This window comes from Oncorhynchus gorbuscha, linkage group LG06 (assembly GCF_021184085.1).
Source record: "Oncorhynchus gorbuscha isolate QuinsamMale2020 ecotype Even-year linkage group LG06, OgorEven_v1.0, whole genome shotgun sequence".
NCBI classification, from domain to species: domain Eukaryota; kingdom Metazoa; phylum Chordata; class Actinopteri; order Salmoniformes; family Salmonidae; genus Oncorhynchus; species Oncorhynchus gorbuscha.
Genome location: NC_060178.1, coordinates 23,130,128 through 23,156,624, shown reverse-complemented (window position 1 = coordinate 23,156,624; position 26,497 = coordinate 23,130,128). Strand labels below are relative to the sequence as shown.

The window sequence follows — 26,497 nt, the reverse complement described above, 5'->3', positions numbered from 1 at the left end:
AAGCTGTTTAAATGCACAGTCAATTTAGTGTATGTAAACTTCTGACCCACTGGAATTGTGATACTGTGAATTATAAGTGAAATAATCTGTAAACAATTGTTGGAAAAATGACGTGTCATGCACAAAGTAGATGTCCTAACCGACTTGCCAAAATTATAGTTTGTTAACAATAAATGTGTGGAGTGGTTGAAAAACGAGTTTTAATGACTCCAACCTAAGTGTATGTAAACTTCTGACTTCAACTGTATGTTATGTTTTTAATATTATACAATATTTATGAATCATTTCTGAGGCTCAGTCTGCATGGATCATGCTGTGTAATCCTATTATCACATTTAATAGAATGTTTCTGTCGTTCTGCCAGTGAGGGGGATAACATTTCTTAGGGCTGCCACTATATTGAAATGGGGCCCCTATGGGTCTATTGATTTTATACTGTGCTAGAGTCAAGGGCTTACATTTTCTCAGAGCTTCCACTTGTCTCTCCAGAGAACAACTACTGAGCTTGTATGGTTGAACTATAATTCTCCATACATGATCTTGGTCAATTTTGAGAAACAAATGTCAGGCATTTTTTAGCACTTTTAGTTTGGACACAGTACTACATAAAACATTTACATGTCAATCTGTCATTTCCTAGAAAAGTAGCCCCTCTCACATATGCCACTGATTTCCTGTTGTAAAAGTAACGTTTTTTTGTTGTTGTTGCCACGAATAAATATTATATTGAGTTCCAAAAAATATCTGCTATATTTTTATTGCCAACAAGTAACCCGGATATTTACATTACAGTAAAGTCCTCAGCAAGATGGCTGCATTACTGCGCGAAATAGTGGCATCCTGGTAAAACGACGCAAACCAGAGTTTACGTTCAGTGTGGTGGTCATACGGTTCCCAGCCACTCCACAGCGTCAGCTCCCGCCCGCCCGTCCGCGTGAAGCTCGGCGAATCTAAAGTGGACCGAGCGGAACCGGTTCAGTAAAGTAAGTATCTAGCTACATTAAAAAATACTCGCTATTAGTTTCAACAGGTTATTAGCTGCGTATAATTGACATATTCTGTATCTCTGTCGTAGTCTTCTCTTTTGTTGTTGTTTCCTGAGTCGGGCTGTGATTGCCCGGCGCTTTCCTTCCTGTGTCTTGGGTTCGGCTCTCGGACATGTCTGTGTTTACTACATGGGTTAGGAGTGGACTCCAGGAGAAAATAGTGGAAATGGAGTAGTAGCCGTGTTTTGGTTACGGTTAAGCATACCGTTCGATCTCAATGCGTTTACCAAAATGTCATGTTTTTAATCCTCGAGGCGCTGCCCCCCTTGCCCCGTCGCTTTCTCTTTCTCTCCTCCCTCTCGTTTGTTAGGACGTTTGTTTCTGGACTAAAAGCATCAAAAAATGAGAGAACACCTGGGCTGGCATAAAGACAGCCACGTTTGTGTAGAGACTATTCTACTATGTGTATCTGTGTGTACACACGTAGAGCCGCTACTCTCCCTTTCCCTGCGGGAAACAATGCGCCCAGTGTCTCACTGCAGCGCAGCTGGACACAGCTGTGGGTTCAGAATAGCAGCAACTATGCCCCGACAGGCTAGACCTCGGTCGCCCGCTCTGCTGTCACTTGGTTCGTTCTTAATTCACACACATTAACACACATGACTTGAATCGAGATCTTACGGTTCCCCTGAGAGACTGAAAGTTGACTCAATAGGGTGGATTGGGGGTTATTGTTCATGTCCACTTCTGTCTGTGGCTACATGACAGTGGCTATCATATCTCGTCCTCGAGACAGCGACAGCTCAATGTTATCAGGCCACTGATTTGCTTGTATTGGGCAACGTATGATACCTTTCAGTGTTTACGTTACATCAACATCTCCGTAAGAATAGTCTTCTGTTTAACATTAACATAACAGTAGTCTGTGCACCTGTTATACTGATTTGCTGGTCAATGGCCAGATTCAATCCCCTGCTGCTAGTCCACTGCAATAGCTGGATCAATACACATGCATAAAAATGGGTGTAATCGCTAAGCCACTATATCTGGCTAGTTGAAGTCTTATACATTGGGTAATATACTCCTTGAACTCTGTTGTGGTTGGATGATCAGCCTGCCCTCTTCCCTCCTCCTCTATTCTACATTTCTGTCTGGCTATATCTGTCTGCCTCTCACCCCCCCTCTATCCTCCATAAATGCGATGTGTATTATTTGCGGCTCGCTTATGGCTTTAGATCCGGCGGTGAATTAAGACAGAGCACAGCTCGCTCTGAAGTTAGCGTCTTCCAGGCACCGTGTGAAAGAGGGATCAATCTATTATTAGCCGTCCAGTCCTTGCTCATCTGCCCATCTCTCTGCCTCTCAATCTCTCCATTTGTACTCTCACTCCATGTTCTCACTGTCTCTGGCTCTCAGGTTGTGATTTTGGCCTGTATTTGGTAGAGGGGGAGTGCAACCCTAATTAAGATTGATATGATGCAATGTCAACGTGACATCACTCTGAGGAGGAGGCTGGGTTTCCATAGTTACTGGGAGGCCTGTGTGTGTGTGATGGTGGGGGGACTGTGTTATTATTGGGGTTGTGTTTGTGTCCTGACTGCGTGTGTGTTAGTACCTTTGCACATGCTGAGTGTGGTGGTCTGTCCCTGCACATTGGCATTGCTGAGTGGCATTAGGTGTCAGGTGCAGTGTATGAAGCACAAGGCCAGCACAACCTGATCCCTCTAGGTACTGACTCACAAAGCTCACACATTGCAGGCTGCGTGATTCACATTGCTGTGTGTGTTTCTCTCCCCAAATCTGAGTCAGTATGTACATAGTGGTACATATGGACAGACCAGGGTATGTTACTTTGTTTTGGACAGAGGGACTTGGCACATTGATTGCTGCTGAAGCAGGAGACCAGCAGTGCAGAGAGTGGTGCTAGAGAGGCGTTGCATTGGGTGCCCAGAACAGCAGATGGGTGTTGCTCTGTTGAAGGCCAGATAACCTGGACCACACTCATAGATATGGATCTCAGAGTACAACCAGATAAGAGAACACAGAACACAGCATTGTACAGTGAGAGGTGGAAAAGGTCTGTACTCGTTTGCAGTGCAAGGCAGTGAAAAGATCTTCTTGCCGAATGAATTATGACCTGGAATTTGCTCGTTTTCACTCATGTTCCAACTCTGTTCCATTATTCAGGGTTTCTACTCTGCAAATTAGGTCCAATACAATACAAACCAACCCTGGTCAGTCACACACAGGAAAGTGTTTCATCAATTATCCTACAGCAGAGACGCAATTAGATCCTGATTTTAAAATATATTTGGTGCAGTGTTAATGATTGCTAATGAATATTCATGGTAATTCTGTATTTGTCCGCTAAGCAGAGAGAGCGAGATGGGGAACAACAGGCGTGGTTGACCTGAGCTCTGCTGTTTGTTGAGCTGGGAGGGCATGTCTGAGAGGGAGCAGGGAGTAGGTCTAGAGAAGGTGATAACATGGTGAATGAGTAAAGAAAGACACACAGAGATACTACTGTACTGGGACACTGATACAGTCTGACACACAGGCCAGGCCACTGTGATACGGCAATGAATAGGGTCAGGAGTGTTACCCTGACCATGTGACATGAGGAGGGGAAAACCCTGGGTCCCTACTATAAAAATGCTTGCCATAATCCTAAACACTGCCCTGTGTGAACATCTGTAGAATAGTTGAGGCTGAAGCAACTACCAATGCTGTATGGTTTTCTCTGTCATTGTGGTTCTCCTAGTTTTCCCTTTTATGAACCTCTGTCTTAGGAAAATGTCCAAAGTCGTATTTCGTATGGCTCCCTGGGGCTGTGGCTGAACACTGGGTTAAATTAATCTAAACTTTAAAGGGATACTTGGGGATTTTGGCAATGAGGCCCTTTATCTACTTCCCCAGAGTCCGTTGAAATCATGGATACCATTTTTATGTCGCTTGAGTCAATTATGAAGGAAGTTAGAGGTAGTTTTGTGAGCCAATGCTAACTAGAGTTAGCGCAATGACTGGAAGTCTATGGGTATCTGCTAACAATGGTATCCATGAGTTCATCTGACTCTGGGGAAGTAGATAAAGGGCATCATTGCCAAAATCCCCAAGTATCCATTTAACTCAACATTCGGGTTCAATTACTCTTCTGATTAATTAAAGTAACAGTGGCCCTCTGAGCTCTACTCATTCACACTTCCCTCTCTGGCTCTTTCCTTCTTTCTCTCATTCCTTCTCTCTCCCCTTCTGTCTTGCCCTAAGCCACAGAGGAGAGACCGAACAGGAAATCTAGTGAGCCATGCAGACATCTAATTTCCAACTCAGTTGGCTTAATTGGCCTGACAAAAAAACATAGTTCTGTCCTGGTGCCAACGTGTACGTAACAACATGCCTTGAATCTTCTCTCTCGTCTCTCACTCCCTCCCTCCCTGCCTGTCTGTATCTGCCTCACTCTGACTATCTCTATGCCTCAGTGTCTCTCTCTATCTGCCCATCTCATTGTCACATGACAGAGTTCTCCCAAACAGAGGAGCTGTTATTTGTACACCCCCCCCAGCCACTTGTGCCCACTACAACGGAGGGAGAGTGGAAAGAGGTACTCACAGCAGAACACAAGGGAGTGGAGACATGCACAAGGAACAGTAACACCACACTCAGAACAGGTCTTCCTTGTCGGAGTGTACAAGGCTCCAAGCGCACGCGTGTGTGTGTGTGTTGGCACGGCTTGCCGGCTTGTCAGGCTGATGTAGTGTTTAAACTGGGACAAGGAAGAGAGAAGAGGTACAGGGGTTGCTGCTGGCTAGTGTAAATATTATGGTGCTTTGGCTGAGTGTCCTGTTATGTCAGAGAGAGACACAATGCAGGGTCTATCACTCTCAGCCCTTGTCCAATTGCTGGCTCTGTCCCTGTCACTATCATGGCTGACGATGGGTCTCAGAGACCTGGCCTTTGAACCCGACTTCCCTGGAAGGCTCGGCTAGCCCTTCCTCATTCTTCTTTCTCCTTCACTCCCTCCTTCTCTCATTCCCTTTCCAGGATAGGCGGGCCCACAGCCAGTTTTTCAGGCTCTGCGGTGGCTCAGATAGCTTCTGGCACAGCAGTGTGTTTGAGAAGGTTCACACTACTGAGCCTGTGTGTGTCTTAGAACGTAGTGGACACACTACGGAGCTTGTTTACGCATGTGTTTACGCAAGCACACTTGTGCATGTACACATATCCCCTCAGTGTTATCTGAGTTCAACTACTCAGACCTGCAGGTAGTGTGTGTGTGTGTGTGTGGTAAAATGCTGAAATGTGGCTTGCAGCCTTTTGCTGATCCTTGAGTAAATAAGTATCTATGATGTAAGCAATCTAATAGTATTTTCTTAGTGTACAGTAGCTGTAGACTTTTGGTATAATGTAGGGATAAGCCTAACGGCAGAATATTTAGAGTGGGTTTGCAACTTGCTTGTTTGTTTGTTAGTTAGGCATATCTCTGCCCATGCAACTTGGCATAGATTCTACAAGTGTCTGGAACTCTATTGGAGGGATGCAACACCATTCTTCCATGAGAAATATCATCATTTGGTGTATTGTTGATGGAAAACGCTGTCTCAGGCACCACTCCAGTGTTAAGTGTTAAATTGGGTTGAGATCTGGTGACTGAGACACACACCCCTTTAAACCCCCTATGTTCCTTTGAGACCACTCTTTCAAAGTCCCTGAGATCTCTTCCAGCCATGCTAGCCAAAATACTTTTTATACATGACCCTAAGCATGATGGGTTGTTCATTGTTTAATTAAGTCAGGAACCACACCTGTGTGGAAACACCTGCTTTCAATATACTTAGTATCCCTCAATTACTCAAGTGTTTCCTTTATTTTGGCAGTTACCTGTATCTGTGTATTGATATCATCGTGTGTGTGTGAGTGAGTGCTGGATCCGGCTGGTGTCAGGGTCTTAACTGGTAGCGTAAGCTTGTCCCATTGACACACTTCCACATCTGTTCCTAGCTGACAGGCCTGCATTGTACACATGCCATCTGTGCTAACTCAACGCTCTCTGCTTTAACACACAGCCCAAACACCATTAACACTGACCTGGCTAGGATTCTACACAGAAGACTGAGAGATTCCTAACCAGACATCCATTCATGCAACTGGACTTTTCAGAATTATCCTGTATGATTCAGTCAGAAGGAGAACTAGAAGTTCACTCACTCACTCGAGGATCAGCAACGCTGCAAGCCACTTTTCAGCATTTTACCCCTCACACACACACCGTCTGCACTCTTAAGAGATGTGTCCAGACAGACTCCATGGTCTGAGCCATAATTGAGTTGCTCCAGCTCTGACACGAACAGGCAGTCCACAGTGCCTAAACAGCCTGGGCTGCAGGGGAAGGCCTTACCGTCAGGCCACAGAACTCTGTCAGACACCGACCCATCCTCTGTAGTCAGGCAGGATCCGGCTGTTCTGGCCTGATCTGTCTGAGCTCCTGCCCATGACATAGCCATGTGTCTGTGTGCATGCGCGCATAGCGAGCCCCCAGAAGAATCCCTTCACACTCGCTGTACCTTTAAGAAAGACCCGTGTAAACTCACATCAGGAGATTCATGTTATTTAGCCAAGAAAGCTGTGAAAGACACAAATCAAAACTACACACACAATTTTCAAAAACCGCTTATACACACATGCAAACAGAACAGACACCACAGTGCACACACGCTCCCACTCAAAATTCAGTCTACACACAGACACACACTCCTCTCTGCACACCTGTTGCTTTGTGCAGTGGAAAGCCAGCTCATAGGGAGGCTGGCTCTGAAGTGGACACTGACCTCCTGTCAACTTCAAACGAGGGGAGGAAAATAGAGGAGGGAGGAGGAGTGTCGGCAGCCTGTTGATGCTCTGGAACATTTCTCTCTACTCATCTATTCTCTGCCCTCTCATTGTTCGCTCTCTATTTTACTCTACCTCTCGTTCAACCTGTTTCTCTCTATTTCTTCTCTCTGTCTCAGCGACAAGGCTCAGGGCCTCTATTGTTGGACTGCCAGTGGCTTGATCTGAGGTGTCGGTGGTGTCTGATGCTGCCTTGTTCTGAGGTGGGGGTGGTGTCTGATGCTGCCTTGTTCTGAGGTGTTGGTGGTGTCTGATGCTGCCTTGTTCTGAGTTGTGGGTGGTGTCTGATACTGCCTTGTTCTGAGGTGTGGGTGGTGTCTGATACTGCCTTGTTCTGAGGTGTGGGTGGTGTCTGATACTGCCTTGTTTTGAGGTGTGGGTGGTGTCTGATGATGCCTTGTTCTGAGGTGTGGGTGGTGTCTGATAATGCCTTGTTCTGAGGTGTGGGTGGTGTCTGATACTGCCTTGTTCTGAGGTGTCGGTGTCTGATACTGCCTTGTTCTGAGTTGTGGGTGGTGTCTGATGATGCCTTGTTATGAGGTGTGGGTGGTGTCTGATGCTGCCTTGCTGTGTCTGTTATAATCTATTGCGTGGGTAACACTGACAGTCTGCCTGTAACAGTGTTTTCCTTTGTGCCTGTGACAACAATACTGTGTGTGACTGACAGTCTGTGCTTGTGACAGTGTATTGCCTGTGACACTGTGTGCGTGACTGACACTCCTGCTCCACGGTGACAGGCTCAGAGGCTGCGATATTGTTGGTTTGTCCCAGTAGTCACTAAAATACAATGCATGTGTTAACCAATATAGTTATCGCTCAATAGCTGCTATGGACTTTAACCATATCTCTCTTGCCTCACCTCCCTCTCCCTCTCTTTTTATCTCCAGGTGAGAGTGCCATGAGGAGAGGAGCCAGAGAGTGAGGCGATGGGCTGCACCTCGGCTAAGCAGGTGTCGGCCGTGCCCAGTGATGAGGAAGGCCGGGGCAAGGCCTACAGCAACGGAGACCTCTTCTCCGGTCAGTACACACTATACACACTCCTATATTCTCCCTCTATTCTAACCCTGGCTACTTTCAACTGTAAAACATCCTTCCCACCTGAAGGCTATTATTTGGAAATATAGTGACATGCTATAGGATATCCTTCCTGTCTACTCCACACACACTGGCCCGCTGGCTATGTTACCTGTTATACCTCTCCTCTAGTCTCACTCTATTCCCAGTCTCTAGTCTACAAGTACATTATAATTAGCTATACATTTTATTAACCAATGCCAAGTTTCCAAACCGGGCTGCAGAGATTTTAGGGAATATTTGTATCATGTTTCCCCAATCTATTCCTCCTACACTGTGTGAATACTACTTAGTGCAGTAGCCTCTAGGATAGCTGAGTGGTTTTGGTGTCCTCTTAGTACTTAATGTTTTAGAGCTTGGACATAGAGAGAGGGTTGAGAAAGTGTATCTAGTTAACAGCATCAATTATAGCTGCCTGCTGGACAGGCTGGGAGAGAGAGAGGATGAGGGATTAGCGACAGATTTAAGAATTAGGAGCAGCACGCTGGAATAACCACACAGGAAATGGCAGATGACGAGCCACAGGAGGCCTCGTTCTGTTCTCCCTCTGCTGCCTCTCACTCTTCCTCCCTCCGTCTCTCTCTTTTTCTTTATCCCTCTCTCACCGGCTGTCAGACCCATGAGTCTGGCCTTATTTGTGCCCCTCCCACTCTCTCTCTCGCTCTCTGTCTCGCCTTCTGACCTTCTCTGACCCCTCCCTCCCTCCCTCCCTGGAGGGGGAGAGGGAATGTCCCTTGAGAGAGGAGGATGACGTGGGTTAAAGATTCAAGTTTTCCCCCTCCTTTTTTCATCTCCTCCCTTTCCCTTCCGGGGCCTCACTTTCTTGCCTTCCTTTCTCTTTCTCTGTATTAGACAATCTCTCCTTCCTTTCCACATCCTTCCCAGCCACTTCACCATCTCTCCTTCCTTTCCACATCCTTCCCAGCCACTTCACCATCTCTCCTTCCTTTCCACATCCTTCCCAGCCACTTCACCATCTCTCCTTCCTTTCCACATCCTTCCCAGCCACTTCACCATCTCTCCTTCCTTTCCACATCCTTCCCAGCCACTTCGCCATCTCTCCTTCCTTTCCACATCCTTCCCAGCCACTTCGCCATCTCTCCTTCCTTTCCACATCCTTCCCAGCCACTTCGCCATCTCTCCTTCCTTTCCACATCCTTCCCAGCCACTTCACCATCTCTCCTTCCTTTCCACATCCTTCCCAGCCACTTCACCATCTCTCCTTCCTTTCCACATCCTTCCCAGCCACTTCACCATCTCTCCTTCCTTTCCACATCCTTCCCAGCCACTTCACCATCTCTCCTTCCTTTCCACATCCTTCCCAGCCACTTCACCATCTCTCCTTCCTTTCCACATCCTTCCCAGCCACTTCACCATCTCTCCTTCCTTTCCACATCCTTCCCAGCCACTTCACCATCTCTCCTTCCTTTCCACATCCTTCCCAGCCACTTCGCCATCTCTCCTTCCTTTCCACATCCTTCCCAGCCACTTCGCCATCTCTCTCCCTTTCACTCCCCATCCCCCCCCCCCCCCTCTCATCACAGCATTTGGTCACGGCCTTGTGCCCCCCCATCACTCTTCCTCAGTGTGTTATGTGAATGGTTGGTGACAGCTCATCTGCTAGACTGCAACCTGCCTCCCACTAGAAGATGGTGGTAGACATTAAATGGGTCTGTGCTCTCTCTGCAGCACTAGTAAGCAGGGCATGGAGGGTGCTGGATAGATGATTCTATCAACTGTCTGTTTGATGTTGATGGTCACAGAGAGGGAGGAAGAGAACTGTTGACCTGGATACTGTCTGTGGATTACAACCGACCGCCCAGCCACAGCACGTTGATTCTCTCCGCCGCTCGTTTCTTTTTCTCTCCCACGTCCTTCTGCTCGTCATCCCTTCTTCCCAGTTCAGCTCATTAGGCTCCTATTGATAGAACAGGAGGCTTAGTGTGTCTGGTAAAATGAGCAACACTCATATCAATCACAGTGATCTGATCCAACAGATTGTGTGCCAGTCAAAATGTGTCATTGTTTGAGCGCCGTGTGTGTGTGTGTGTGTGTGTGTGTGTGTGTGTGTGTGTGTGTGTGTGTGTGTGTGTGTGTGTGTGTGTGTGTGTGTGTCGCAGTTAGGAGTGTTGAGGTGACGGCAGTCTCCTGCTTATGCTCCTTTACTCCCTCGCACAATAACAGGAAAGGCTGAGCTCCCTTACCCAAACACCAGGGGAGAAGACAGAAAATAGCAACACTTTCTGATTGCAGCCTGTTTGAAGTAGTAGCGTGTGTGTCTGCTACAACGGAGTGTGTTACCTTGTTTGTTGTAGCATGTCAGTTGTTGTCTTGTTGCAGTTTTGCGATTTGATTTGTAGTTGGCCAGACTGTTGTGAGTGGGTGTATTGCTTGTATTGTAGTGTAAATATAGTCGCTACTTCCAACGGAAGTATGAGGCCTCACTACACTGTATTTCAGAACTTATCTAACTGATTGTAGATCTTTAGACTTGAGCTGTAATGTAATATGAGACTAATCTTTCCTGCTATGAAATTAAATGACGCCCCTTTACTTTCTAAACTGCTACGAAAATAGTGGCATAGTCCTAGTGAGTCGGTGGACTTGGCAGGGTAGTAATAATGACTTCTGGTCTGAAATTAGTATATTGTTATTTCACCAACACAGGCAGGGCGGGGCAGTGGCAATGTAAATGTCATATCTGCTGAGGCCTTTGGAGAGAGTCAGGGCTGGAAGGGAGCCAGGCAGGAGGCTCTGACTGACAGACTGCAGGAAGGGGAGAATGACACAGACTGCCGTGGCCACTCAGCCTGACCGTGCATGTAGTGCACTCAAAAGGACACACACTCATGCTCAAATTGACTCAGATACACACACACTACTTTCAACTGACAGAGAGCGAGGATTTTCACAGAGATATCCTGAAGGTCGACACAGGGTCCCGGATCCTAATGATAAAGATGTCCACATCAGAGAGACCTTTTTCCTGTCTCTAAAATGTCCTTAGCCCCAAAATCATCATGATGAAGCAAGCAGCCATGTCGCCAGAGTGGAAATTAGTATCTCTTTTTCACCCCATCATCTGTCAGTCAGTGCCAATGGAGACACACACTTACTGATGCACATCCTCTCCAATATGGCCTAATGTATCCTGGTCCCAGATCTGTATGTGCTTCTGCCAACTGACTGTCATTATTATTGTCATGCCATACAAGCACATACCTGTACAGATCTGGGACCAGGCTATGACAGATCGATCCATTGTATAGATCCTTTTTTGTATCCATGAAATATTGTCATTTTTCTTTTTCCTTTTATAGGCTCATCTTCAGTGTGTTTACGTGCCTTTGATGTCTGCTCAGTGTTAGTCGTTTTTCTCCTCCGTTACCTGTCTCTGTTACTAAGCCACAGTGACTGATGGTTGGCTTAATTCTGTGTGTGTGTGTGTGTATGTGTGTGTGTGTCGGCGTGTGCAGACAGGCTGCTTTGCTCTGACATGTTTGCATTCCCCAGGCAGGCAGCAGTAGAGAACATCCCTCTCTCTCTATCTCTCCTCCCCCTCTCTGTGCCAGGCCTGGCAAACTATCACAGATTACAAAGGGAAACCCAGCCGCGATCTGCCCAGTGACGCGAGCCTACCAGAAGGCTAAATGCCTTCTATGCTCGCCTCGAGGCAAGCAACACTGAACCATACATGAGAGCACCAGCTGTTCCGGACGACTGTGTGATCACGCTCTCCGTAACCGATGTGAGTAAGACCTTTAAATAGGTTAACATTGTGGTAGGCCTGATCACCGACAACAATGAGACGGCCTATTGGGAGGAGGTCAGAGACCTGGCAGTTGTGATGCCAGGACAACAGCCTCTCCCTCAATGTTAGCAAGACAAAGGAGCTGGTTGTGGAGTACAGGAAACGGAGGGCTGAGCACACCCCCATTGACGGTGCTGAGGTGGAGTGTGTCGAGTGCTTCAAGTTCCTCGGTGTTCACATCAATAAGGATTTATTATGGTCCAAATACACGAACACAGTCGTGAAGAAGGCACGACAACAACTCTTCACCCTCAGGAGGCTAAAAAGATTTGCTTTGGGATCTCAGATCCTCGAAAGTTTCAACAGCTGCTCTATTGAGAGCATCCTGACTGGCTGCATCACCGCTTGGTATGGCAACTGCTTGGCATGCGACTGCAAGGCGCTACAGAAGGTAGGGCGTACGACCCAGTACATCAATGGGGCCGAGCTCTCTGCCATCTAGGACCTCTATACCAGGCGGTGTCAGAAAGGCCATAACAATTGTCAGACTCCAGCCACCCAGGTCATAGACTGTTCTCTCTGCTACCGCACGGCAAGTGGTACCGATGCACCAACTCTGGAACCAACAGGACCCTGATAAGCTTCTACTCCCAAGACTACTAAATAGTTAGTCCGGTTAGTCCATTGACCCTTTTTGCACTAACTTTTTTTGGGTGCAAAAATGGAGGAAGAGAGTGAGTACGGCAGTGAGAGGAAGAGAGTGAGTACGACAGTGAGAGGAAGAGAGTGAGTACGGCAGTGAGAGGAAGAGAGTGAGTACGACAGTGAGAGGAAGAGAGTGAGTACGGCAGTGAGAGGAAGAGAGTGAGTACGACAGTGAGAGGAAGAGAGTGAGTACGACAGTGAGAGGAAGAGAGTGAGTACGACAGTGAGAGGAAGAGGGTGAGTACGACAGTGAGAGGAAGAGGGTGAGTACGACAGTGAGAGGAAGAGGGTGAGTACGACAGTGAGAGGAAGAGGGTGAGTACGACAGTGAGAGGAAGAGGAGTAGAACAGTGTATTGGCTGCAGATGATACATTTCAGATAGACTGACTGCACATGGTAGGTGCCTTTCCTCCCTCCTACTGTCTCACTATCAGTCTGATATGAGTATTTGAGAGAAAGGGTGAAATACACAGAATGGAGCAGATAAGACAGTGTGCGTTTTATTAGCGGTGTGTGTAAGTGTTGGTGGGTGAGTGCTGCTTTGTCAGAACCTAGGCAGCTACTCAGAAAATAAAGATACCTGTTATGTCCACTGTTGGGTGGGGTTCTCTCTCTGTGTGTCTTTTCAGTGCCACTGATATGCAGGAGTAGTTCTTTATTTGTCTAACTGTACTGTTTTTCTCTCTCCGTACAGACGAGTACAAGATGAAAGGAGTGGAGGAGGTGAAGTACATGCGTGGAGAGGAGGACCGGGTGAATGCACGTAACCAGGAGAACCTGGTGAGAGAGAGGAGACGCGCGCGTGCGTACAGTGGGGCATAAAAGTATTTAGTCAGCCACCAATTGTGCAAGTTCTCCCACTTAAAAACATGAGAGAGGCCTGTAATTTTCATCATAGGTACACTTCAACTATGACAGACAAAATGAGAAAAGAAAATCCAGAAAATCACATTGTAGGATTTTTTAATGAATTTATTTGCAAATTATGTTGGAAAATAAGTATTTGGTCACCTACAAACAAGCAAGATTTCTGGCTCCCACAGACAAGAGGCTCCTCTGTCCTCCACTCGTTACCTGTATTAATGTCACCTGTTTGAACTTGTTGTCAGTATAAAAGACACCTGTCCACAACCTTAAACAGTCACACTCCAAACTCCACTATGGCCAAGACCAAAGAGCTGTCAAAGGACACCAGAAACAAAATTGTAGACCTGCACCAGGCTGGGAAGACTGAATCTGCAATAGGTAAGCAGCTTGGTTTGAAGAAATCAACTGTGTGAGCAATTATTAGGAAATGGAAGACATACAAGACCACTGATAATCTCCCTCAATCTGGGGCTCCACGCAAGATCTCACCCCGTGGGGTCAAAATGATCACAAGAACGGCGAGCAAAAATCCCAGAACCATACGGGGGGACCTAGATAATGACCTGCAGAGAGCTGGGACCAAAGTAACAAAGCCTACCATCAGCAAGGGCATTGGAGATGAAATGTGGCTGGGTCTTTCAGCATGACAATGATCCCAAACACACCGCCCGGGCAACGAAGGAGTGGCTTCGTAAGAAGCGTTTCAAGGTCCTGGAGTGGCCTAGCCAGTCTCCAGATCTCAATCCCATAGAAAATCTTTGGAGGGAGTTGAAAGTCCATGTTGCCCAGCAACAGCCCCAAAACATCACTGCTCTAGAGGAGATCTGCATGGAGGAATGGGCCAAAATACCAGCAACAGTGTGTGGAAACCTTGTGAAGACTTATAGAAAACGTTTGACTTCTGTCATTGCCAACAAAGGGTATAAACTTTTGTTATTGACAAAATACTTATTTTCCCCCATAATTTGCAAATTCATTCATTAAAAATCCTACAATGTGATTTTCTGGATTTTTTTTCACATTTTGTCTGTCATAGTTGAAGTGTACCTATGATGAAAATTACAGGCCTCTCTCATCTTTTTAAGTGGGAGAACTTGCACAATTGGTGGCTGACTAAATACTTTTTTGCCCCACTGTACGTCTCTCAGACTGTCCATCAACACATACAAACAGACAGCTCAATGCACACCTCCACATAACCCCCCCCCCCCCACACACACACACACACACACACATACACAGATGCACACGCTACACAAATGCAAACACACACACAGCCGTGGTGCCTCCCGAGCAGGTAGAGACAGCATGTTGGCGTGTATGGAATGTAGGAGTTTCATAAGGTTGTTTTGACCCCTTCCTTCATGGTCCAATATCTATGGTTAAGTCTTTCCTACAAATGCTGTAAAATAACCAGAAAAGTGCACACCCATTTGGATGAGGTAACAATTGAAGGAAAAGAAAGGAATCAAAACTCCAAAGAGAAATGAAAGTCCTACCCTACTGTTGATTGTCATTGCATTCTCTTTATTCCACCATTGTTGTGACTGTGCTGCCGTCGTCATAGTGGCATTCGTTTCCTCATATGCCACAGTTGGCTTAAAACATGCAGCAGAACAAATTACCTAATTTTCAGACGTGACCTTTAAAACATTTTGACAGATTAACAAAAAGTACTCACAGGGAACCGTTTCTCACAGACACACATTTAATCCTGCAGAGTCAAAGTGCGCACACTCACGCACACATTTATGTGTGATGCTACATATCCATGAAATGCCTGTAGTTAGCATGCGTGTCTTGTTCCTCCAGAGTACAGCCAGCACCTCTAATGATCCAGCCCAGTGAGGTCTTTCCCCTGGTCAGGCCCCCTGGCCTACCAGTCTCCTAGCTTCCCTGCCAGCATGTACAGGCCTAACTCTACATGACTCAGTCACAGGCAGCGTCTCTCTTCCCAGCTCCAAGGCACCTGCAGCAGGGGTAGGCAGCCTCTCTATCCCCAGCCTTAGGGCCACAGCTGGGCCAGGCTATTTATCCTTAGGAACCACGCTGGCAGGGGGCAGGTAGCTATTCTCTCCCCAGCCTCTAACCTACTACATGGGTTCCCGAGGCTCTCTCTGTGTAGTCTCAGGGGGGGTAGGAACTGTGAGCTGATTGTGTATGTGTGTGTGTTTTTAGGAGAAAAGCTCTGTACAGTACAGGGGCAAACAGCCGAAAGAAGGCTCTGGAGCCAACGCCAACAGGACAAAGTGAGTCATAATGTGTGTGTGGCAGATTGTGTGTGTAATAATGCTGTATGCGTGCTAGAGGTCGACCGATTATGATTTTTCAACGCCGATACCGATTATTGGGGGACCAAAAAAGCCGCTACCGATTTAATTGGCCATTTAAATAATATATATATTTATTTATTTGTAATAATGACAATTACAACAATACTGAATGAACACTTATTTTAACTTAATATAATACCTCAATAAGATCAATTTAGCCTCAAGTAAATAATGAAACATGTTCAATTTGGTTTAAATAATGCAAAAACAAAGTGTTGGAGAAGAAAGTAAAAGTGCAATATGTGCTATGTAAGAAAGCTAACGTTTCAGTTCCTTGCGCAGAACATGAGAACATATGAAAGCTGGTGGTTCCTTTTTAACATGAGTCTTCAATATTCTCAGGTAAGAAGTTTTAGGTTGTGGTTATTATAGGACTATTTCCCTCTATACCATTTGTATTTCATTAACCTTTGACTATTGGAGGTTCTTATAGGCACTTTAATATTGCCAGTGTAACAGTATAGCTTCCGTCCCTCTCCTCGCTCCTCCCTGGGCTCGAACCAGCAACACAACGACAACAGCCACCATCGAAGCAGCGTTACCCATGCAGAGCAAGGGGAACAACTACTAGAAGGCTCAGAGCGAGTGACTTTTGAAACTCTATTACCGCGTGCTAACTAGCTAGCCATTTCACTTCGGTTACACCAGCCTCATCTCGGGAGTTGATAGGCTTGAAGTCATAAACAGCACAATGCTTGACGCACAACGAAGAGCTGCTGGCAAAACGCACAAAAGTGCTGTTTGAATGAATGTTTACGCTCCTGCTTCTGCCTACCACCGCTCAGTCAGATACTTAGATACTTGTATGCTTTTTTATTTTTTATTTTATTTCACCTTTATTTAACCAGGTAGGTTAGTTGAGAACAAGTTCTCATTTGCAACTGCGACCTGGCCAAGATAAAGCATAGCAGTTCGACACATACAACAACAGAGTTACACATGGAATGAATAAAACATAGTCAATAATACAGTAGAAAAAAAGAAAAAACAAAGTCTATATACAGCGTATGCAAATGCGTAAGATAAGGGAGTTAAGGCAATAAATAGGCCATGGTGGCGAAGTAATTACAATATGGCAATTAAACACTGGAATGGTAGATGTGCAAAAGATGGATGTGCAAGTAGAGATGCTGTGGTGCAAAAGGAGCTAAATAAATAAATACAGTATGGGAATGAGGTAGATAGATGGGCTGTATACAGATGGGCTATAAACAGGTGCAGTGATCTGTGAGCTGCTCTGACAGCTGAATCTTAAAGCTAGTGAGGGAGATGGGAATCTTCAGCTTCAGTGATTTTTGCTGTTTGTTCCAGTCAGTGGCAGCAGAGAACTGGAAGGAAAGGCGGCCAAAGGAGGAATTGACTTACTGACTAACAAAAATACTGATTTCCGATTGTTGTGAAAACTTGAAATCTTCCCTAATTAATCGGCCATTCCGAGTAATCGGGCCAGACCTCTAATGCGTGCACACGTTATCACCTAGTCATCGTGTTACTTAACAATCACTGCACTGCAGTGGTTTTATACAGCATGTATAAATGCTATCAGACAGTGTGATTTATTATCATTGTAGTGTCGCTGGTAACTGAGTGGTTAGTGTCTCTTGTTTCCAGACGTGTAATGGGGCTCTATTTCCTGTTTGGTGACATTGTGTGTGGACATATTGGGTGCTGTATCAGTATTTAGTTTGTCTTTGGATTATAGACTCCTGGGTGAACTCTCTATAAAATGATTATTCAAATTCCTCCACAAGCACAAAGGCTCTCGCCGAAGCAGGGGTTTAGAAATGTGTGTGTTTGTGTCTCCTGTGTGGGGAGGTGTTATGGAAAATTCTTGTGGTGTGTTTGTTGCCTCCTGTTTCCTCCCCCTCTAACTTCCTTTTTCTTTCTCTCGCTCTTTCTCATTCTCACTCTCGCTCGTTCTCACTCTCTCCCTTTCCTTCACAGCATCCACACGTCAGAGAGCCAGCAGGAGTTCTTCAGGATGCTGGATGAGAAGATTGAGAAGGTGGGGGGAAGGGGAGGGACTGAGCAGCAGGGCCTGAACATTTAAAGAGACAGTCTCCTGTGGGATTGGGGGCTGCTATAGGCAGGATCTGACTAGCAGGAAATATTCAACTTGAGCTACATCCAGATTGGGCCTTTAAAAGACACTACATTATTCCTATCCACTTCACCCCTGTCTTATCTTTCGTCTCCATCTCTCCTACAGTGATGCTATCTGTCCTCCCTCTATCATCTCTCTTCTCTTGGTCTCATCTCTCATCTGTGGTGTGTCCACAGGGACAGGACTACTGTTCGGAGGAGGAAGAGGCGGAGGATGGGACATAGCACACAGGCCCCCGACTCAACCCCCTACAGAGAGTCTCCCAGAGTGTGTATGGGTGCATGTAAGAGAATCTGTGTGTGTTTGTGTGTGTATGTTTGACTGCCTTGTGATTCTGTATGTGTTGGTGTGAGCTTGTATTTTGTGTGTGTGAGAGAGAGAGAGAATGCTATCCTCAAAGACTGTTGCCTCCCTCTTGGCCCTCGTCACATTGGGTCCCTTAGTGGATTGCTGGAGGGAGAGACGGAATGTGGACTCACTACAGCCAGGCCAGTGTTCCTGCTCCCCTGCAGGACTATGGAGAGATACTACCCCACCCCTCTACCCCAACTACCACCCCAGTGAACTGTACAGTGGTCCCTGGTCCAATTCTGTGTATACCACCACCTCATGACTCGTCGTCGGCATCACAGTCTCGGGAGACCATAGATTTCTGGTGCCTGGGTGTTAGGTCATAGTGCAGTGTCTGCTGTGGCTGTGGAGTCCAATCTGTCTGGGAGACACCCTCCTGGTTTCCACCCTCCATGGCTCTGGCTGTTGTGCTTCGCCTGCGAGGAGCAGAGATGTGGATGGAGATAGAGGGGGGGCACTTCCATAACCCCCACCAGCCCTCGTCACAGAACTGAGGCTCGCTGCTAGAGTGAGCCGAGTAGGAGGGAGGGAGGGAGTGGGAGAGAAAAGAGAGAACCCCTGATATTTTAATAAGAGAAAGAAGAGTGAGTGGGTTCTTTTGGAGCTCTGAACTTCTGCCCTTTGAAGGACCTTTTTCTTTTTAAAATTCTGTTAATCCAGTTAAGTTTTTAAAAATGTAATTAGAATTTTCATGTTTTTTATTTTATATGCCTTCTATCATAATGCATCACCTCCTGCAGGCTACAGCTCTATAGGCCAGAGCTCCTGGGTCTCTACACAACCTGTCCTCTTAAATATACCCTCAACACTACTACACTAGACCCTGGCTTTGTGAGACGAAACGCATACTGTATACACATCTCCATACACTCAACCTCATATTCATAGATGCACTCATATTCACACACACACATAAGTACAGACCAAAGCAGCTGGACACAAACACACGGAGATGCCATTGTATTCCTGTCATTTTGTTAGCCCAGTGTTATGTAAGTGTGTTAGGCTGTGGTGTTGATGGGTTTGGGTGACTGTAGGAACCAGCAGCCGTGGGTTGTTTGGTTCCTGCTGCTGGACTTATTCATGTGCACCTGCAGTGTTCATTATTCTTTCCTCCGCATTGGTCGCTCAGTCGCCGCTTCTCTTCAACTCAGTAGTATTGAAGCTTACTGGCAGAGTGGAGTCACCCTCTGTTGACACACACACACACACACACACACACACACACACACACACACACACACACACACACACACACACACACACACACACACACACACACACACACACACACACACACACACACACACACACACACACACACACAGCCTTTCATGGACTGAAAAGTGGGTTGAAAGGAAAAGAGGTATGGTTGCCTGGGAGACACAGCCCTGATCATGCTTATGTCATCATCATTAATGGATCCTTTTTCATTTGATTTTTCAATACTTTTTGTTTTTCTATTAAAATTAGAAACACAGGAGCTGTTCATCTTCTGTGTGTCTCTCTCTGTGTGACTCAGAGGTGGTGTGTTGTTAAGTTTCAGTAAGGAAAGTCCTGTCATGCTTACATCACCGTTGGATTGAAAAGTCGTGATGATTTTCCTCTGGTAATGGTCCCAAAGCCATGTTGCAGTTTCTACAAACGGTGACGGACCACTTCAGGTCAAGACTGATGCTTTGCGCAGTCTGGTGGTAGAATATCAGAACTGCACCTGAGGCGTCATGAATTAAACAGCCTGTTCCGTGTGAGACAGATGGACATAGTGGATATATGTTAAAGGACATACAGGAGAAAGTTTCACATTATGAAATGCATTCTCACAACTATTGAAAGCTAATATGTTAAACATCTGAGATCTCTTGTTTGCCTTGAGTCATTGGTGTGGTCACAGGGATGGATGTGGACTTCTATTTAGAAACCAGCACATAGTAGTCAGGTTTATAGTGTTGGTTTATAGTGCTACTGTACCTCACAAGGGGCTGGAGCGGAACACACACACACAGTCTCTCTGTCTCACAGGGACACATGAGGTTATAATCAGCAGCTACTGTACAGCAGCACAGGGAGAGAAGAAAAAGTCCCAGTGGGCCTACTTCTCACAGCTAGCCAATCTCTCCCACAGAGAGAGAGAGAGATGGATGTTGCCCGTTAACCTCAGACAGGAATATGGGCAAGACAATGTTCTTTCCACTATGATGTAAGGGCCCAATAAAACCCTCCCTCCCCTTGTGAGTGTGCACTCATTAGGGTACAGCATGTTCTAGCAGTCTAGCTCAGAGAGGTTTAAGGCCCGCTTTGCAGTGTGTTGCACACCTCACACATACACACACATAGTTCCTGGAGGTTTATCACCTGGAACTGTGTGTATGACCAATGTGTGTGGACGTGGGACTACTGGTTCTGTGTGTGTGTGTGTCACAGTGGAAGTGAGTGATGGAGCAGTGCCTGGAGAGGGGAGGTGACCAGTGATGATTGACAGGCTCTAGCTCTGCCCTTATTGGCTGGTCTCTTTCTGGGAGAGACTAACTCTTTGCCAGCATGATTTCACTAAGCTATTAATGTTAACTCAATCCAGCAGCTTCTAGCTTTCTGCCTCTCTCTCCATCTCTCTCCTATTAGCCAGCTAATACACCCGCCAGGCAGCTCTTAGTACCTGGTTTTAGCTTCACTGCAGTAGCTGCCGCTCCAACTGTCTCCCTATTTCTATATACAGCCTTGAGATGCTGATCCATATGCACTGGATTACTCAGGCAGACAACCTTCAGATCAGAGGAGCCACAGCTATTGATACACTATAATGGATTGAAATATATTCATTGAGCGCCTCCCAAGTGCTTTACATGAGAATTCAGAGAACTCCAGGATGTAGCCATAGCATTCTACTGGGAATAGTGTCTGTCACATTACTGCATCTACTTCACATGATAAGGGAGGGAGCAGTAACATCTGGTTGGTTATAGTACATGTAGGCCCAACTGTATGTATCACAGGTTGGTGGCACCTTAAATGGGGAGAACAGGCTCGTGGTATTGACTGGAGCGGAATCAGTGGAATGGTATCAAACATATGGTTTCCATGTGTTTGATGCCGTTGCATTTGCTTCGTTCTGGACGTGAGCCGTTCTCCCCTCAGCAGCCTCCACTGGTATGTAGGCTGTGAGAGGAGAGGAGGCTATACGTGACAGACTACTTGTGTCCAAGACACTCTCACCTCTCCCTTCTGACCCCATGGAATGTTTTGTTCCCCCATCTGTGGCTGAAAGCCCTGGAAGAATTAAAGGATGGGACCTCAGACCCCCCCCCATCCACCCTGACTTCCTCCGTCTCTCCCTCTCTGAGTGTGTTGGCCACAGTGAGGGATCCTTCTGCTGGGCAACCTGCTCCAGAAATGTTTAATAAAACACACTCTTGGAAGCAGCAAACAGAGAGAAGACATATTGTTTCTGTAGACATATTTTTCCATCAAGCTTGTGAGCAAATGTTGGGTGTGCATAATTCCTCTCCCCGGGTGCTCTACAGGGTTCCACAGCAGTGTTTCCAAACTCCAGTTCTCCAGTACCCCCAACAGCACACATTTTTGTTGTAGCCCGGGACATGCATACCTCATTCAACTCATTTAGAGCTTGATGATTTGTTGACAATTTGGGACCAATACATTTACTTGAGGACCATTACATTTTCAAATACGAGGATCTACCCTACTATTTTGAGTGGCTCTAAAATTGTGGATCTATGCAGTTAGGGAATGTGTTGGATGACATTTTAGAACAGCATAAACTTGGCAGTAGTCATCATAAAGCATGTAGTACTGGTGATTTAGAAATTATTTCCCTTCCAGACAAAATGGAACCGTGCATTTATCCCAAACAGAAGTGGAATAGCAGCCATTCATTGAGTTCTTCATTACACAAAGGTTGAAAAGGACAATGGACTGCATGTAAAGTACAATACCAACCCAAATTTTGGACACAGCTACTCATTCAAGGGTGTTTTCTTTATGTTTACTATTTTCTACATTGTAGAAGAATAGTGAAGACATCAAAAATATGAAATAACACATGGAATCATGTAGTAACCAAAAAAGGGTTAAACCAATCGAAATATATTTTAGATTCTTCAAAGTAGCCACCCTTTGCCTTGATGACAGCTTTGCACACTCTTGGCATTCTTTCAACCAGCTTCACGTGGAATGCTTTTCCAACCATCTTGAAGGAATTCCCACATATGCTGAGGACTTGTTGGCTGATTTTCCTTCACTCTACGGTCCAACTCATCCCAAACCATCTCAATTGGGTTGATGTTGGGTGATTGTGGAGGCCAGGTCAGCTGATGGCCCACTCCATCACTCTCATTCTTGGTAAAATAACCCTTACACAGCCTGCAGGTGGGATGGGTCATTGTCCTGTTGAAAAACAAATTATTGTCCCACTAAGTGCAAACCAGATGGGATGGCATATCGCTGTAAAATGCTGTGGTAGCCATGCTGGTTAAGTGTGCCTTGAATTCTAAATAAATCACCGACAGTGTCATCAGCAAAGCACCACCACACCTTCACCTCCATGCTTAACGGTTGGAACCACACATGCAGAGATCATCCGTTCACCTACTCTGCGTCTCACAAAGACTCAGGGTTTGAACCTAAATTATCATATTTGGACTCATCAGACCAAAGGACAGATTTCCACCGGTCTAGTGTCAATTGCGCTTGTTTCTTGGCCCAAGCAAGTCTCATCTTCTTATTGGTGTCCTTTAGTAGTGTTTTTTGTTGTTGCAGCAATTCGACCATAAACACCTGATTTCACGCAGTCTCCTCTGAAGAGTTGATGTTGAGATGTATGTTACTTGAACTCTGTGAAGCATTCATTTGGGCTGCAATTTCTAAGGCTGGTAAACTCGTAATGAACTTATCCTCTGCAGCAGAGGTAACTCTGGGTCTTCCTTTCCTGTGGTGGTCCTCATGAGAGACAGTTTCATCATCGTGCTTGATGGATTTTGCGACTGCACCTGAAACTTTCCAAGTTCTTGACATTTTCTGCATTGACTGACCTTCATGTCTTAAAGCAATGATGGACTGTCATTTCTCTTTCCTTATTTGAGCTGTTCTTGCCATAATATGGACTTGGTCTTTTACCAAATAGGGCTATCTTCTGTATACCACCCCTACCTTGTCACAACACAACTGATTGGCTCAAATGCATTTTAGAAGGAAAGAAATTCCACAAATGAACTTTTAACAAAGCCCACCGGTTGATTGAAATGCATTCCAGGTGACTACCTCGAGAAGCTGGTTGAGAGAATGCCAAGAGTGTGCAAAGTTGTCATCAAGGCAACGGTGGCTACTTTAAAGAATCTCAAATATAACATATTTTGATTTGTTTAACACTTTTTTTGGTTACTACATGATTCCATATGTGTTATGTCATAGTTTTGATGTCTTCACTATTATTCTACAATGTAGAAAGTAGTAAAAATAAAGAAAGACCGTTGAATGAGTAGATGTGTCCAAACTTTTGACTGGTTCTGTATGTAGCGACAAATGTAAAGCAAAGGCTTTGGGATAAAACGGAGAACATACAAAACATTTCAGAGTAGGAGGTATACAGACATCGCAAGGAAAAACTGTCAGCATTATATGAAAGTGCAAGATACAATTGTATCAAAATGTAACTAAGGGCATATCACAAAACAACATACTGTAAGTCTGGTTCTGGAAATCTGAATTGAGGAACATTGACTACTATTGACTAATGTTGTCTTCAGACTACAAAATCAAGTCAAGCCAGGAAATAAATGAATACATGGTGTGGCTTACATTCTCAGGCTCATCTTTTGGATTATTACTTCATAAAGCTTCATAATCATTACTGACTAAAGGAACGTTGATGGATTCCAACTGCCGCTACTTTATTGGGACACTAGGGGGAGCTAATTGGATTTCTTGGACCCTGCTTCAACACAATGGACAGATAGACATCTCTCATCAGGAACATCCATCCAACTACAGGGTTAAGGGTAATGAACACTCATTAGACCATTTCAATCAAGAATGGAAACATCAACAGGTGGCGTCAATATTGGGTAAATAAACAGTGTCTGTCCTTCTGCCTGTCCGTCTATCTGTCTGCTGCTGGGACTGATGTCACTCATGGTACTCTGAGAACCCTGCTGCTGCAGTTGCACCACCCAAGAAACAGTCAGTCAGAGAGGAGGGACAAAGAAAGGGGAAATACAGAGAGAATAAGGAAGTGGGGAAAGGAGGCAGACAGGGGACTGTGAAAAGGAAGGATGTACTTACCATATGTGTAAGGAAAGGAGGAGAGTTACAGAAACAGCAGAGCGAAGGAGGACAACGTAGCCATGTCCAAGCGGTCAAACCACATGCTGTTTAAAAATCATCTGACTTTACAACCACAAACAACCTATGTTAGTCACACTAGAATAGCATACCGTTTATACAATGCACGTGCATAGACTTGAACTGACAAATACAGCAGTTGTGTCTAGGCTATCAGTTCTACAGCGCAGTAAAGTGCTGGATTTGAGTAAGAACTGTTATGTGTTACTTACTGAAATGAAGTTATTCTTGGACATGTGCACATTTGTCACAGATTCCCTGCTCTGTACTCAGCCCCTGTAATGTCCATGTATTTTCCCATAGAGAGAGCGAGAGAGAGGGGTAATTGGGAAAGCTGTACGAACGCTATAGGAAAGTTTGGGGGAGGGGGTAGACTCTAGAGGTAACCCCTCTCCCTCCGTCATACACTCCATCCCCTCCCCCTTCCTACCTTATTTGCTCACTCCCACCATCGCTAACGCTCACTCTCATATTCAGTCGCGGCGGAGCTCAGGTCGGAATAACGGTGCGGGCGAATGATGCTGGGAATGATGCCTGCGGTTGGAGCCGTGGGAGTCGGGCTGTTCTGCGCTCTACTTGTCGCCTTCATGCCCGGTGGCATGTCAGACATAGCGACTCTGGTGCAGGACCCGGTCCGACCCGAATCGTCCCTGCTGAAGCCAAAAATCATGATCGCCATTCTGGCTCGCAACGCGGCGCACAGCCTGCCGCACTACCTGGGCTGCATCGACAGGCTAGACTACCCGAAGGAGCGGATCGCTATATGGTGAGAAACGCAACTAACTTTCTAATAACTTTCTATTGGCCAAATTGTCTTCAATACGTATAGATCCGCGCACCCGCCACTATTCCGGATTTGCACTTTATTAGGCTACAAAAAGTAGCCCAACATAAAGCTGTTTTTGCTGCAGGGTAATATAATAAGAACCTCATGTCCACGTAAAGAACAGAGATGCCGCTGTCAGCGTGAACGTGACCTGTTGCTGTGTTTTACAACGCGCTCTCCTTGCGTGTCTCCCGGGTTCCTAATTTCATGTTAGGATCAGATGAAAGGGTAGAGGATGTTAATGATGGTGCTATTTTTCTTTACGCACACTGCGGATATCAGGGGTCCTAAAACAGCTTCCGGGGATGGGGGCCCCTACATTTTCCATAGGCAGTTAAAGTTTAAGGATCGTGATTGCAGTAATAAGGCCTGGCCAGCAGGCAAGCCTGCCTGGAGATGCGAGAGAGTACGTAGACACCAGACACTGAGCGGCTCTGACAGCGGCACAGAAGGTGGGAGCTCAGCTAGCACACTAAGGAAGTCATGCGTAAAGTGCAGTGGAGAGAATCACGGGAGAAATGGAGCGATCTGGATGACTAGTCTACAGGGACAAAACAAGTCAGTACAGAAGCATGTGGAGACTGCCCAGATACCTCTTCTGTTGCACATGACAACGACACTTTTTGAGAGACTTGATATTGTATTAATGCATTTTCTCTGTTTCTGGCAGAATTGCTGTCATGCCCTGTGGGGTGCTTTTGTATTTGGTGTTCCACTCATCCTTTCAAACACTTGCTGTTGTTTGCAGCTTTATGTCTTTCTGCTTCTCAATGAGACCATGCACCTCCCAACACACACACACACACACACACACACACACTAGGTCTAGACCCACTAGGACCTCTTCCACAAGAGTAAACGGCCAAATGACTGAGCCAACATGTTTATGTGGAGCCCTTTAACTAACAAAGAAAGGGGCCTAGATCCATCAATCCCACTTGTGGCATCCAGCACCAGCCACACACTGGATAGAGACCGTAGAATCAGAAACTATGGAGCCTGTGGTTCTGTTTGGAGCAGGGCTCTGCTCAGTTGAGCCTGAAATGTGGTCTTATGCATCTGCCCCAGATTGAATCCTATAGAGGCATTTTGATTTTCCACAGGAAAGTAAAAGTTCGGATTCAGTATGTTTTACTGATAGTGTACTGTACCTGACTTATAAACATCCACAGTGAAGTTCATCTTCCATGACCTAATAAAGCAGATTCTCCCATATTTACCACTGTACACCCTCTTTTCTACCTCTCTCTTTATCTCTC

The 26,497-nt window shown here is 45.9% G+C and overlaps 2 protein-coding genes across 2 annotated transcripts in view; both read left to right on the top strand.

The window, feature by feature from the left end:
* Positions 1–830: 830 nt before the first annotated feature.
* LOC124037714 (uncharacterized protein C1orf21 homolog) lies at positions 831–19,572 on the top strand. Its single transcript, XM_046352700.1, has 6 exons — positions 831–983; positions 7,757–7,886; positions 13,095–13,180; positions 15,446–15,516; positions 17,545–17,605; positions 17,881–19,572. Exons 2-6 carry the CDS (start codon positions 7,796–7,798, stop codon positions 17,926–17,928), a joined length of 357 nt encoding a protein of 118 aa, XP_046208656.1. The 5' UTR covers positions 831–983; positions 7,757–7,795; the 3' UTR covers positions 17,929–19,572.
* A 5,215-nt stretch (positions 19,573–24,787) lies between these two features.
* Positions 24,788–26,497, top strand: part of LOC124037713 (procollagen galactosyltransferase 2-like) — a 36,212-nt gene continuing 34,502 nt past the window's right edge. Inside the window, exon 1 of the mRNA XM_046352699.1 lies at positions 24,788–25,178. Within this exon, the coding sequence (XP_046208655.1) occupies positions 24,928–25,178 (251 nt within the window). The 5' untranslated portion in view covers positions 24,788–24,927. The remainder of the gene's footprint in view (positions 25,179–26,497) is intronic.

Excerpts from the sequence above, each read along its gene's own strand:
- LOC124037714 (XM_046352700.1), top strand. The coding sequence starts at position 7,796 with ATGGGCTGCACCTCGGCTAAGCAGGTGTCGGCCGTGCCCAGTGATGAG. Across the intron at positions 7,887-13,094 it reads CAACGGAGACCTCTTCTCCG|ACGAGTACAAGATGAAAGGA; the intron begins GTCAGTACACAC and ends CTCTCCGTACAG. Across the intron at positions 15,517-17,544 it reads GCCAACGCCAACAGGACAAA|CATCCACACGTCAGAGAGCC; the intron begins GTGAGTCATAAT and ends TTTCCTTCACAG.